This window comes from Dermacentor andersoni, chromosome 11 (genome assembly GCF_023375885.2).
Source record: "Dermacentor andersoni chromosome 11, qqDerAnde1_hic_scaffold, whole genome shotgun sequence".
NCBI lineage: Eukaryota > Metazoa > Arthropoda > Arachnida > Ixodida > Ixodidae > Dermacentor > Dermacentor andersoni.
Window position 1 is genome coordinate 107,815,938 of NC_092824.1, and position 12,718 is coordinate 107,828,655.

Here is a 12,718-nt window from a genome sequence, read left to right on the forward strand (position 1 = left end):
GGTTCCGCTTCAGTCATCCGTCCAAACAAAAAAACACCCGAACCCTGCGTCCAATAAACGTAAACGCTGGAGTAGGAAGATCGTTCGGAAGCCGCCTAGGTGGTCGCCGAGGCCAAATTGTTAGACAGAAAAAAGAAAAAGAAAGAAAGGTATTGCCCTTTATTTCGACCGCTTCTTGCTCGAGACACCGGATGACAAGAGAGAAAGAAAAAGTGAAGAAAAGACAAACCATTAGTCTCTGTATGCACTCTAGCGGTCCTTGGCACGCGGCGCACAGAAAATATGGCGACCGCATAGGCGCGCGCGGTCTGCAACAACGAACGTTCACGTCGTCTGCACCAACCGGCCCCGGCTCATTCGGAAGAGGACGGTGTAATTGGACGAGCAAACCGCGATGCGTCCACGCGCGTTCATGCGCTTCGCGGAGGCCGGCGAATGATGTCAAAACAAAGAAGCAAAATGAACAAAAAAGAAGAGTAAACGCAACCGGGGTGGCGGGAAGAATCGGCGGGAGGGTTGGTCATGCCGCCTTTCGAAGCGGAAGTCGGGGAAAGCCTGTGGCAGGTACGTATTGCTTCGGCACGATCGCGTTCCCCCTAACAGCCGGCCGCGCTGGCTTCCATCAGTCGAGAGAAACTGAAAGGCAAACGATAGGAGAGGCGAAAGCATCGCACTCTTTAAGAGGACAGCGTGTAATCAGGCATCCAAATGAGCGCGTGTCGGTGGGAAAGCAAACGCCGGACTTCGAAAGGAGGTGTATCCAGCGGGGGACAGTTGGGCTGATGTCTGGGACCTCGTTTGATATAATAACTCCCTTCAATTCTTGCAACTGCATAACTATATAACTGCACAAAACGTTCTTGAGATCAACCGCACAGTTTATACGCAGTGGTTTTATTTCAGGCGGAAATAGGCGTACACGTTTGAGGAAAGCCGACCAGCTATGTCGTAGTCATTTGTTTACGCTCCGCTGACACCGGAGACGGCGTTGACATACAGGTGGATAATTAATGCTCGTCTTGATTATACAGGATTGGACTTATCAGCGCTTGTGGTAGGGAGTGATTGAGACTAAATCCGGATTGATTTCGCATCTGACTCGGACGAGACAGAGCAGTAATAACGTTGTCGTAGATGCGGGGTTGGTGTGCCGGGCGCCATTACATAATCGCCGTCCGAGTGCCCATGTTTGCTGTGAAAAATGTGGGATGCACTGAGCACCTTCTAATTATGCCAGCGGACAGTTGAGTTGCCTACTGGCATTGCGAGTACAATGGAAAGGCGCATGCAGGGCAGGACACACGAAAGGTTTAACGAAGTGATGACCGCGCTCGAATTTCGTTAAACCAGGAAGTTTGCAAATTCGAGAAAGGAAGTTTTCGGTCATTCGAAATCCAAAATTGTAACGTAGCGTCACGCAAAAGCTACCGCGGCATCGTATTTGCCGCTACTCCAGCCATCTGTTGCACAAACTATGCAATAACGAAAGCAACCACCGCCGCCCCTGCCGAGGTGGTGTTGAGTCCTGAGTTCCGCGCATGGGCGCGGCGTGCAGCCTCGTCGATATAAAGCAAGAGCTGCGACAAGGCGCCTAGATGCTTTAACGCGTTAGCTTTAGTGTGCACGCTCGAAGAAAAACCAGTCTGTGTCAAAATTAGAAAGAAAGCACTGCTTTTATTTTACTCATTTATTTCAGGAAAAACTTCGTTAAATCGAGGTCGGCTGAGTTGGTTTCGTTAATTCGAGTTGATGGCAACATTGAACCCTATGGTTCAATGTTGTTTGGGCCCATCAGCCACCGTGAGACGTCGCTGGCTGGCTCCTGAGCGCCCCGGCAGCCGCCGTTCCCGCGCTCTACACAAGGGTGTCGCCGACTGTACATGGCTATAAGTTCAACTGAGGCGTACAGCTTGCACAGACGAATGGCAAGCGATGTGGACACACGGCGCGACTTACGTAAGCGTGTCGAACTAAGTGACGTCACAGAACGATGAAGAATGATTACTTCAGTCGAAGAGAACTCATTGCAGTGATGAGAATGTTTCTGTAACAAATTTTTGCCACACTCAGTTTATCTTGCAAAAAAAAAAAAAAAAGGAAGACTGACAAATTGATAGAAAGGGATGGATGGACGGACGGACGGATGGGTCGGTGGGTGGGGCGGTTAGTCGTACACGAAAAAGCAAAGACGCACAAATAACACACGTCGGCTCAGTGTCCATTGCGTTCCGCTACAAGCACGTGATTTCTGGTTCGATTACCGGAGGTCGCATTTGGGTGAGCGCTCGCATGCGCATACATTTAGGTACTCGTTAAAGAACTCCATTGGGTCAAAATGAAGCCGAACGCTAAGTCAAACGAGCATGCGCTTCAAGTGAAACAGTATAGATTAGCTGCATGCTTCTAGAAAATACAGAAGGCCTCTCAGCAGTTCGCGGCGCTGATGCGTTGGTCGGTGATGTCTTTATCCGGCCATACCTAAAGTAATTTGGGCAATGACAGTGTACATGACAATGATGTATACATGAGCAGTGCACCCTTGCTCTACAGAGGCGATCAAAGTGTATCGCGAATACACGCGCCACGAAAGTTCTCGAAACCAATTTCGCGTCAATGACGGAAGCTGCCCTCACACGGCATCGCGACAGAAATCCGTCGCACGAAGCTTACGCAACACTTTCGTGCCTGTCACCATCCGCTGTCCGCAGGTGACGTGACATCGCGAGATTCTTTGCTGTGCTCGTTTGTATCACCTGCCGAGACCGTCAGTCAAGTCAGACGTGGTTAGGCCATACTGCATGCTTGTTGCCAGCGTTTTCAATCCATAATGAATAATTCGATCTAAACTTTCGTGCAGTTCATTGAAGTTTTTCGTTTGCTTTTATAGGATTCTTGCAGCCATTCTGTTATCATGTTGTTCCTTAAAAATCCCGTTATGTTTTCTTTCATTTATCGTAACGTCTTTCCGATGTAATAGACTAACGAACATGTAGTGTAACTAAACACGAAAAGAAATCGTGAAAACTACACTCATGTTTGTGATTGGCTTCAAATGGCACACTTAAGCTTCCCATGTAACCAGCACGCTGTAGTCGAGTTGGGCTTGTTGATAGTTTACAACAATACGAGCGTCAGAATGACGTCGCCTTTTTACTATTGTTTTTGTTATTAGCTAGAAGAAAAAGAAAGCAAGAACATCAGCCTGAGGAGTTCGTGTCCGATACGACTGGCTGCCAACCTGCCGTTCCTGTTATCATCGTCAAAAGGAAACCATCATTCATAGCAGTTTCGTTGCTAGTTCACAAAGACATGGGCGTATACAGCTTTGTTCTTTAGGCGTGACCTTCTTGGCGTTGAAAGAAGAAAAAAAAATGGTTTGAACGGGCGTAAATACAATAGAAATTGAATATCGAACTTCGATTAGCGCTCTTTCCAAATACGCGACCCTGAACAATAATCTCTGCCAAGACAATTCAACCCCTTGACAAAAGGCGTCTTTTTCTTTCTTTTTCTATAGGGGAGGATCATCGACTTAGAAGAAATGGCCTCCACCCGAAACCTTACATTGTCACCCGCATCAAAGAGCCCCTCGCGACCACACCAAGTTCGCCTGGAAAGAAAGAGTAACGGGACGCTGCTGGGAGGGTTATTCTTTCCAGCGAAAACCGAGACAACGAAGAAGCGACCATCGCAGACAACCCTCCCTTTCGGACGCTACCCCTCCTTCTTTAAAAGAAGTCCCGTTGGACCAGTTTCCATCACCCGAGTTTGAGAGGCAACAAGAAAGCAATAAGAAAGACCCGAGAAGCCTGTACCTCTTCTCTCCTGGCAGCGGCAACACCTTCGCTCTTCTTCGTCGGCGAAAGGGAAAAAGGTGAGAGTGGGTGGACGGGGGTGAGGGAGGTCGGAAAACGAAGATGAAGATGACCGGCCGCCACGACGTCCTTCCCCTCCGTGGTCCTGGCCGGCCAGAGAGTGACCGCTACCCGGTGTTTGCGCACGGTCGGTCAGTCTGCTCAGCTGGGATCCGCGTGCTCGCGTGTGTGTCCGTCCGACGACGACGCCGGTTGTGACGACGACGACGTGGACTCGACGGCCGTTATATAAAGAACGTCGTGAAAGGCGTTCGGCGCGCGCGCGCGAGTCGCTCACATTTCCGCCTGTCGATTGGAGAAGCGAGACGCGGGGCCCGTTCTTTCATCTTCCCGTACGTGTCGCCCTGTTATACGGCGTGGCCGCGTGATGAGAAGGCGCTTGGATTCTGCGCCGTCGGCGACGATGGTGGCATCTTCGACCGGACTCCTTGTGCTGGCGTCTTCGTGGGTGATCTGCGCCGCGTTCGTCCTTCTGTCTGCACTGCCTGCGGAAGCTCAGCCGGGAAGAGTGAGTGTTGCTTTCGTGAAGCGTTCCTGCTGGAATGCCACTATCGCTTGCCGACTTGAGATTTGTATTCCAGCGAGTGTTTATTTCCTTCGTTCCTGAATTCACGCACCGCTGTGCGTGGCGATGTATACCTGTGTTGAAGAGACAATACGACAAAAAGAAAAAAAGAAGTACCACGTAGCTAATTTATAATTTATAAAGTTTTGGTTATAAGTGTTCAAGTTAGCCAGCAACATTTGCTCCGAGCAACAATACCCTGGCAGCCACTGAACAAGCAGCCTATAGGCCGCATCACCCTGATTTTTACACATGTTAACGTGTCCGAAGTGAAGCTACTTGTGGTGTACGTTGCATATTTCTTGCTGTCTTGTTCTTTTCCTTTTCTTTTCGATTTTTTTTTCTCTGGGCAACAATTCTTGTTGTGTACGGGACCTTTCGGCAAAGCCAGAAAAGAAAATATGTCGTAATAGCAATGCTTCTCCTAACAAAGCGGTTTCATATGGGCAGAAGGAACACATTGTCATAAAAGATAAGAACGTTATCCCCCACTACGTGAGCTCGTGTGACGAGCCAGCGACAACGACTCACTGCAGTTCGTGAAAACGCACAGACCCTGCTAGAGTCTTTTCCTTGGCGAAATTAACAAGATACTTTCTTTCACAGCCACAAGCAACGTCACTGTTGGTTATGTCTTGCGTCAACTTGCCATATAAAGTTGCGAAATATAGCAAGATAACGCCGTTTCCTTGACAAGTGCGAGATAATCACAACTATGTAGTCTTTGAAACTGGGGACTCGCCTGCTGAAGAAAAGAAAGAAACAATTTGTATTTCAGGCCATATGAATCAGTCATTCTATTTATTTTTCGGGTTTCGGAAGACAATTATACAAAGAATGGACATTGTTTCATTGAGGCTGTCAACCATACGAGTGTTATAGCGAAGTGTTACCGTAAGCATACGCGCGCGAGAAGGGGCCGGTAGAGATCTAGAAGAAAGCTGTACAGTTTCTAGACTATACACTCTTGCAGTTACATACGTTGCAGTGGGTATTCTTGGTTCATCGAATGCAATCCGTACGCACTTCATATGCCCTGCAGGTGGACACAAACTTGCAGCTGAAGTACAAACACCGATGAGCGGCGCCTTGTTCTCTGAAAGACAAGATAAAAAAAAGAGACGCTTACACTATGTAGGTGACATCCGAAGACAAGATTAAAAAAAAAAAAAAGGAAATGCTTATACTATGTAGGTGACATCCGATTTGCTATGTAGAGCAGAGGGGTAGCAGCGAATAGGGGCAAACGCTTCGCTGCCATTTCACATGCGAGAGAAGCGTGTTGCTGCGCACTCTTCAGCGAACCGCTAATCAGGTAGACTGAGACTCCAACGGCAACGAGTAATGTGGACAGCCTCCCCACGGTAACGCAGTTCGTCGCCGAGGACGGGCGGCCGTTTTCGCCGTTTCTGCGCTGCAGCGGAGCTCGCATCCTGTCCTGGAATCCCAGGATTGCGTCGCGAGCTCCTTTCCAGGAGTGCGGTCCTTCCAGCCTGTACTGGTAGTTGAGGACAGGAGACGTCACGAGGGCGTAGTACAGCTTCGGGTCCGTGAGGAGCAGCTTGAAGTAGTTGGGCTTAACGCCGATGATTTTTGCGAGTTCTTCGACGTAGGCAATCTTGTCTATCATCAAGGAGTGTCTGGACGTTGGGACGTAGAATGACTTGATCTTCTGTTGCGTGGCTGCCACGTCGGCTTCCATGGCCTCCCTGGAAGGCAGCTTCAGTTTTCCCGAGAAAACTCTCGCCATGTAGCGAGCCTGCATTTCGAACGCCTGCAGGAGGCTGGCGTTGGCGTCGACGAAGCCCAGGAACGCGACGTTGGGGTTCGCCGGTGGAATCATCATCTTGTAAAGCAGAAGTCGTTCTCCGTCTCTTGAGAGGGCGTCAGTCTGGAAGGGCAAACCGGTCGTAAAGCCCGTGGCGAAAACGACGGCATCCACGTCTTCTTCGACGTAGTTCATGACGAGCCCGTTTTCCGTGAATCTTTGCGGCGGTCCGCGAATTTTCACCGTGCCGTCCAGGATTTTGCCGTCGATGTACTGGTTGATGACCAGGGCCTGGCTCAGCATGTCGTGATTGGGTTGGACGCCGAGGGCCTTGTGGTCCCACGCGTCGTTGACCACTCTTGCTAGGAAGCGGCTATACCAGGAGAGGGGAAGCAAGCCGAACAGCCAGAGTCGAGTTTGGTTGTACGCGTACACGTCTATGGGGACGGACTTGTAGTGGCATGGCAGGACCCAGTTGATTCGTCTCGTGCTCACGAACACCTGCGTTCGAGCGCACAAGAAAATGTCAGCGCACTTATTTGCGTAGTCCGATGCATTCGTGTGGGTATTTGATACGTGACAAGCACATCCCGCAAGACAGGGCTAATCATAGATCGCTGGGAGGCCTTAGACCTGCACTGGACATAAAGATATATTGGCGATGATGATGATGATTATGATGATGATGATGATGATTAAGTACACCCCTTAAAGATATGGCGCGAAGGGTCGTGTAAAAATGGCGTACTGCTGTAATTGAGCGTAAGCTTTACCCAAAGTTGCTGCTACTGAGGAAATCGAAATAGACAAACTTTGTACGATGAAACGTTCGTACACTCCTCGCGCTAGCAACTTTTCGAAAGGCCTGTGTTAACTTGACCAAAATGAAATGTGGAAGGTCACAAATTTGTTGTTTCTGGGATTCACTGCGTTGGTACATTTACAGACAGTTCTGCGAGCGGTACCTCTGATATCAGCATCTGTCCTGCCCCTAAGACCTTACCGCTAACACCGACACATTAACGCACAGCCTTTCATTCAAAGAAACCCTTGATAGCAGGCGCTTGCCACTTTTCGTAATGCATCTTTTACCCTTTATTATCAAAGAAGGACCGATCTGCACTTTAACAAGTATTTTTTCTTGTTGATGACAGGTCATCTGAAATTTCGTGTCAGTGTTTCTGCTGCGACGCATGGGAAAGTTAAAAGTAAAATAAATTCTGAGGTCTCGCATGCCTAAAACACGACACGATTGAGGCACACCGTACTGGAGAGACTCCAGAATAATTCTGACCATCTTGGGTTCTTTACCGTGCACCTAACACTAAGCACTAAGCAATCGTACACGAGCGTTTTTTTTTTTTTCATTTTGCCCTCCACAGAAATGCGACCGCCGCGCGTCTGGAATCGCACCCGCGACGTCGGCACCCCAACGCCATAGCCACTGAGCTCCGTGCCGGGTGCGATGCGAAAAAAAAAAAAAAGTAAAGGCTCGCGCAGCAGAAAACAATTCATGTTCTGCGATCACGCTTCATTCCGACGAGTGCCTGAGAACGTGAATGCGGCAGCAGTGTCTGTGCGAACAAAGACGCGTGTGTGGGGGGGGGGAGTGCAATGTAAAAGCGTGGGTGCCTCTTCGCGGGAGGTGCGGTTTCGTAACGGGCTCCATCGCCATCGCTGTTGTTGTGCTTGTGCAGCAAGCCCATTTGTGCGTGCTCGGACACGTGCTTCGCTGGCGTTTCCGCGAACGGGCTACCGCAGCTGCACAATGCAGAGCACGTGCCGCAAACGTGCGTGACGGTGTCCACAACTGTCGCTGATGCGCGCGCGCACGAAGAAACAGAAGGCGCTGTCACCCTAAATTATGGAGTTTTACGTGCCAAAACCACTTTCTGATTATGAGGCACGACGTATTGGGGGACTCCGGAAATTTCGACCACCTGGGGTTCTTTTAACGTGTGCACCTAAATCCAAGTACGCGGGTGTTTTCGCATTTCGCTTTCGCTCCATCGAAATGCGTCCGCCGTGGCCGGGATTCGATCCCGCGACCTCGCGCTCAGCAGCCGAACACCATAGCCTCTGAACAACTACGGCAACTACGGTCACGTGTTCACGTGTTCTAGACTATTTAAGCGAGCTGCTCGAGCACTTTCGTTTATTTTACCTGTGAACAAGGCTCCCGTGTGGGAGCCGAAACGTCTTGTTTTCTTTTAAGTCTTTATTTGGTCGGCGAAGTGCCCCGGGTTTTTTACCTTTTAACCAACTACGGCGGGTACTGTCAACCTTAACTATGTGCGAACGGCTAATTTTTATATTAACTACACAAAGCACAAACGCCATTAGACGTCAAGGAGAATAAGGACGACTCGGTCACCGTCATTTCTGGGCGTGGAAAGTAGATTTTTTATGGAGACTGAAATATATTTGGAGTAAATTATGATTGCTATAGTAGTTATTTAGTTTAATATCTTGTTTTAGCATCTTGTAGGAGCGCTGCTATAGATTTTGTGTTAAGTTTCCCCTCATTAGATTAGCATTCGAGCTGTCAAACTCAGCATGTAAAAAATACCATGGTTTCTTGTAGGTTTAAAATACAACCGCTCATTTGCTACGTTTCCCACAATCTTCTGGTCAGGACCTATAACAAAACGCAGGCTATTGCTAGCGCGCACTAGCACTTGGGAAAAAAAAAATATTTAAATTGTGCCAGAAGCAGTTTCTCAGTCATCTACAAATTTTTGTCCCACTGATGAGATGCGACCCGAAATGTTCTGCCCGTTTTCCCGTCGCACCTTTATTTTCTCGCATCCTTAGAACCCTACATTCCGCAGTAGATGACTTTTTTTTTACCATTCATTACTTGTGGAGCTAAAAGCTTTTCATGGCAAAGTCTTCTGTAGCGAAGACCTCCTTGCCTTTTCCCGCCATCTTTTATGTTTCTCACGGCTCGTCTCTCAATAATCAAGTCCCGTAATTAAGTCTCATGAGCTGACTGTTCCGAAACCGCTTTGGTATGGCCTAGTAGTTTATTTTGTTCTGGAAACGCTTGTGAAGGTCACTCAATAGCTCGCACTGCAACTTGACTTGTATGGGTGATGTTGGAATCTGGCTACCGGGCACAGGACATTTGCCGTTCCTCAGCTTTCTTTTTCAGACTCTCTTGCTGTTATTATAAAAAGTGCGGGAGAAGCCTTACGCCAACAGACGCGGTATGCTTTTTCAGATATCCTCGTTATGTATAAATATTTTCGTTAATTGAATGAACTTGAATGAAGTTCAATCCTGTGAATCGCCTAACCTTGAAATATATGCTAGGCTGAGTTGGATACCTCCAAATTTTCATTTAAGCACCGGAAACTTAGCGCAAAGCGGACAGTAGCAGAATCTTTGAGTGTTGTGACAGTTGGTGTATCATATGTCGTTGAGCAGAGTAAGGGCGGAAGGAAACCTTGTGGATAGGACAGACGCTCACTTACAACTAAAGTTTGATAAATAGTTTCCAAGGAAACGGGGGCGCGCATTCGAAGACACAAGGTATAAATACAAGGCTCGTACAGATTTTCACATAAAAGTTCCCCCCCAAAAACTAACGCCCACTAAAATAGCCTATTTATTTATCCGTCAGCGCTACTGACGGGACACTAACGCACATGGCTAATTGTTCGCTTATCTGGCCAACCTCAGTGATTTTCCTCACCAGTCTGTCGTTGGACTTGCTAACAGTCGTTGCATTGTAGTAGACTAGTAGCGTTTTTGACTAGCTGACGTGAGCTGCTATGTTAACTAAATTACGAGGGCGAATCAGAAAGTCTTTGCCCCTATTTTTTTTAGCCAAATTATCACTGTAAATGCGAAGTCAACATATCCATTCCCAGCGGTGGATCTTTCTTGGACCGGCCCGGCCTTATCTGTCGGAAGCTCCGTGGCAAGGCGCTGCTTTCACTTGTTGAAGATGGCGGTTGTGCTTCACACGTCCACGGCGTACGAGCAACGAAGTGTGATTCGTTTTCTATGGAGCGAGGGTCGAACGCCAATCGAAATCCACAGAGGAATGCAGCCCACGTATGGGGAAAGGGGTTCCGCGTTCTCGACCCTCTGAAGTTCCTGGCTGGACAGCGATTCACGTGCGACGATGAAGCCAAGACAGCAGCCCGACGGTGGTTCCACAGTCAGCCGGACGAATTCTACCACAGGGGCATCTCAAGTTTAGTGCTGCGATGGGACAAATATCAGAACCTGTGTGGGAACTATGTGAGAAAAGCGGTGAGGTACGTAGAATAGTAAGTATATTTGTAATTACCTGTTTGTTCCTAATTTTGGATAATAAAACTTGGGGGCAAAGACTTTCTGGTTCGCCCTCGTGTAAATTAACTTTCTTTTCTGTAGAAATTTACTCTCCATGGCCAGAAATCAAGATAATGAGCTGTTCTAATTTGCCTTCATGTGGAACAGTTCTTGGGGCATCACAGGTATAAATAATGCGGATTCTTACCTGTCTCGCTACGCTACTCAGGTTCACAGCGACGTCCAGAGCAGAGTTCGCGAATCCCACGACGACCACGGTCTTATCCCTAAACGAGTCGTCGGCGTACTTGTACTCGCGCGAGTGCATCACACGTCCTCGAAAGAGCTCTCGGCCAGGAATGTCCGGAATCGAAGGCGACCCGTGGTGCCCCGTGCATACCAGGACGCCGTCGAAGACGTCCTCCCACTCGCGACCGGTCTTCGAGTCGCGAATCCTCAGTGTGCCGTCCCTGTCAAGCCTGAGCACGTCGTGGTTGAAGCGAATCTTCGGGGTCACTCCGAAGTGATCTGCATAGCTGCGGATGTACTCGAGGGTCTGCCAGTGGGGCATGAACAGTGGCGCGTCCTTGTCCGGCGGGAAGTCGCTGTACGACGACATCTCCTTGCTACTGTTGGCGACCGTGAATCGCATCACGGTACCGGTACCGGACTCGGGCGTCTCGTCCCGGTACCACCATAGCCCGCCGCAGTCGGAGGCCTTCTCGAAGCATACCACGTCCAGCCCTTCTTCGAGACATGCCTTGACGGCCGTGATGCCGCAGCAGCCGGCGCCTACCACGGCGACCCTCATCTCGCGCGCGCTACGCTGTCGTTTGAGCAACGCGAAGACTAGAAGCGCTGCGAGACATTCTTCACGAGGCAGAGCGGGTTGTTACGTCACTTCCTGAGGATGTGCACGATTAGATAACTTTCGGAAGCCTAGACTGCGCTGATTCCTTCCTCACGACTTGTTTATCATCTGCAGGACTGTGTACACTCGGGTTAGATTACGGGTGAAGCCTGCTGCCTGTTGCAAGCCCGTCTGTCACGTGCTGGGAACTGGAAACAAACGCACAATCGAGAAGTGTTGGAGTGGGCACTAATGTGCTCTGCCAGCCCATAAATGGAGATAGAGCCTACGCGGCTTGCGATAAGGCGGCGTTGGACGTGTGACTTCAGGGTGTCGCCGTCCCTACACGACACTCGAAAGCAGAGTCAGACCGAAAGGGCGTACTTGGTGACAGTGGAGATAAGGTCCCGAAAGCATCGCACGTGATGCAGTATCAAAAAGGTGTTGATACTGCCTTATCCCGCACAATTTCTAAGGTGAAGCTTTCTTTGCCTCCTCCTTCGACTTTTCCACTGCTGCTGCTGCTGTCTGGCATGCCGCGTCTGAGGTTGGTTGAGAACGTGTGTAATGTACACGGCAGGGTCGCGGGAGAGGAGTCTATGAGACCTGTCTAACGAGAGCTTTCTGGGCGTTGCCACAATGCCCACTGGAACTCCCTGGCTGTCAACACACTACCCTCTGGGCGGCTGTAATTAGTGGTGAGCGCCCCGCAAAAGCATTGCAGAAGCTGCAGAGCTTACCTTTGTGGTCACGCGCAACAGTCGTGAGAAATGATAGACAGAATGGTAGACCAGGTAGAGAGAGGAGACAGAGAATGGATAAAGTCAACGCCGTCGCCCAACAGGTGATAACGTTGCCACTCTTGGTTCCTTGTATAAATGGGAGGATCGCGTGATAGGGGAAAGACGCTGTCAGAAAGCATGGCTCGTCTGGGGTGTCATAATAATAAAAACGCTATTACTAGACAGGGCTAAAGTGGGGCGCGAACTGCAACAATTTTAATTATATGTATGCTATACGGAACATCTCTGCTATTTCTGAAGCATAAACATCCGAACACTGTCCGTCCGAACAACTGACGAAGGACGTGCAGACGAAGAGCTGCATTAAAGCGCCGCAGTGTCAAGACGACACTACGCAAGCAACCGTACAGAAATCCAACACTTCAGCCACGATGCGATGGGCTGTGTGAGGCAGTGACAGTGCTGTCCTCCTCGCAGACTACGAACAATGGACACAATTACGCCTAGAGCAAACGGTTCTCACTGTGCTTTGTGTTTACCACTAGACAAACACAAGTGATGTGCGCAAACCATCGCCTCATGACTGTCGTATGCCGTCAACATCACCGTCAAATAATGTCCAGTCAACGCAAA

General features: G+C 49.3%; 2 protein-coding genes across 4 annotated transcripts in view; one reads left to right on the forward strand and one right to left on the reverse strand.

Moving 5' to 3' along the window:
• Positions 1 to 12,718, forward strand: part of LOC126539421 (uncharacterized) — a 168,270-nt gene that overhangs the window by 80,237 nt on the left and 75,315 nt on the right. Inside the window, exon 6 of one of the 3 annotated variants that reach the window (XM_072285670.1) lies at positions 3,518 to 4,383. The exons of the other annotated variants lie outside the window; for them this stretch is intronic. Within the exon in view, the coding sequence (XP_072141771.1) occupies positions 4,243 to 4,383 (141 nt within the window). The 5' untranslated portion in view covers positions 3,518 to 4,242. The remainder of the gene's footprint in view (positions 1 to 3,517; positions 4,384 to 12,718) is intronic. 3 annotated transcript variants of the gene reach the window in all.
• Positions 5,225 to 11,387, reverse strand: LOC126539416 (flavin-containing monooxygenase 5-like). The gene is made up of 2 exons (XM_050186238.3): positions 10,701 to 11,387; positions 5,225 to 6,709 (listed from the first exon to the last, which is right to left on the reverse strand). Exons 1-2 carry the CDS (start codon positions 11,301 to 11,303, stop codon positions 5,627 to 5,629), a joined length of 1,686 nt encoding a protein of 561 aa, XP_050042195.1. The 5' UTR covers positions 11,304 to 11,387; the 3' UTR covers positions 5,225 to 5,626.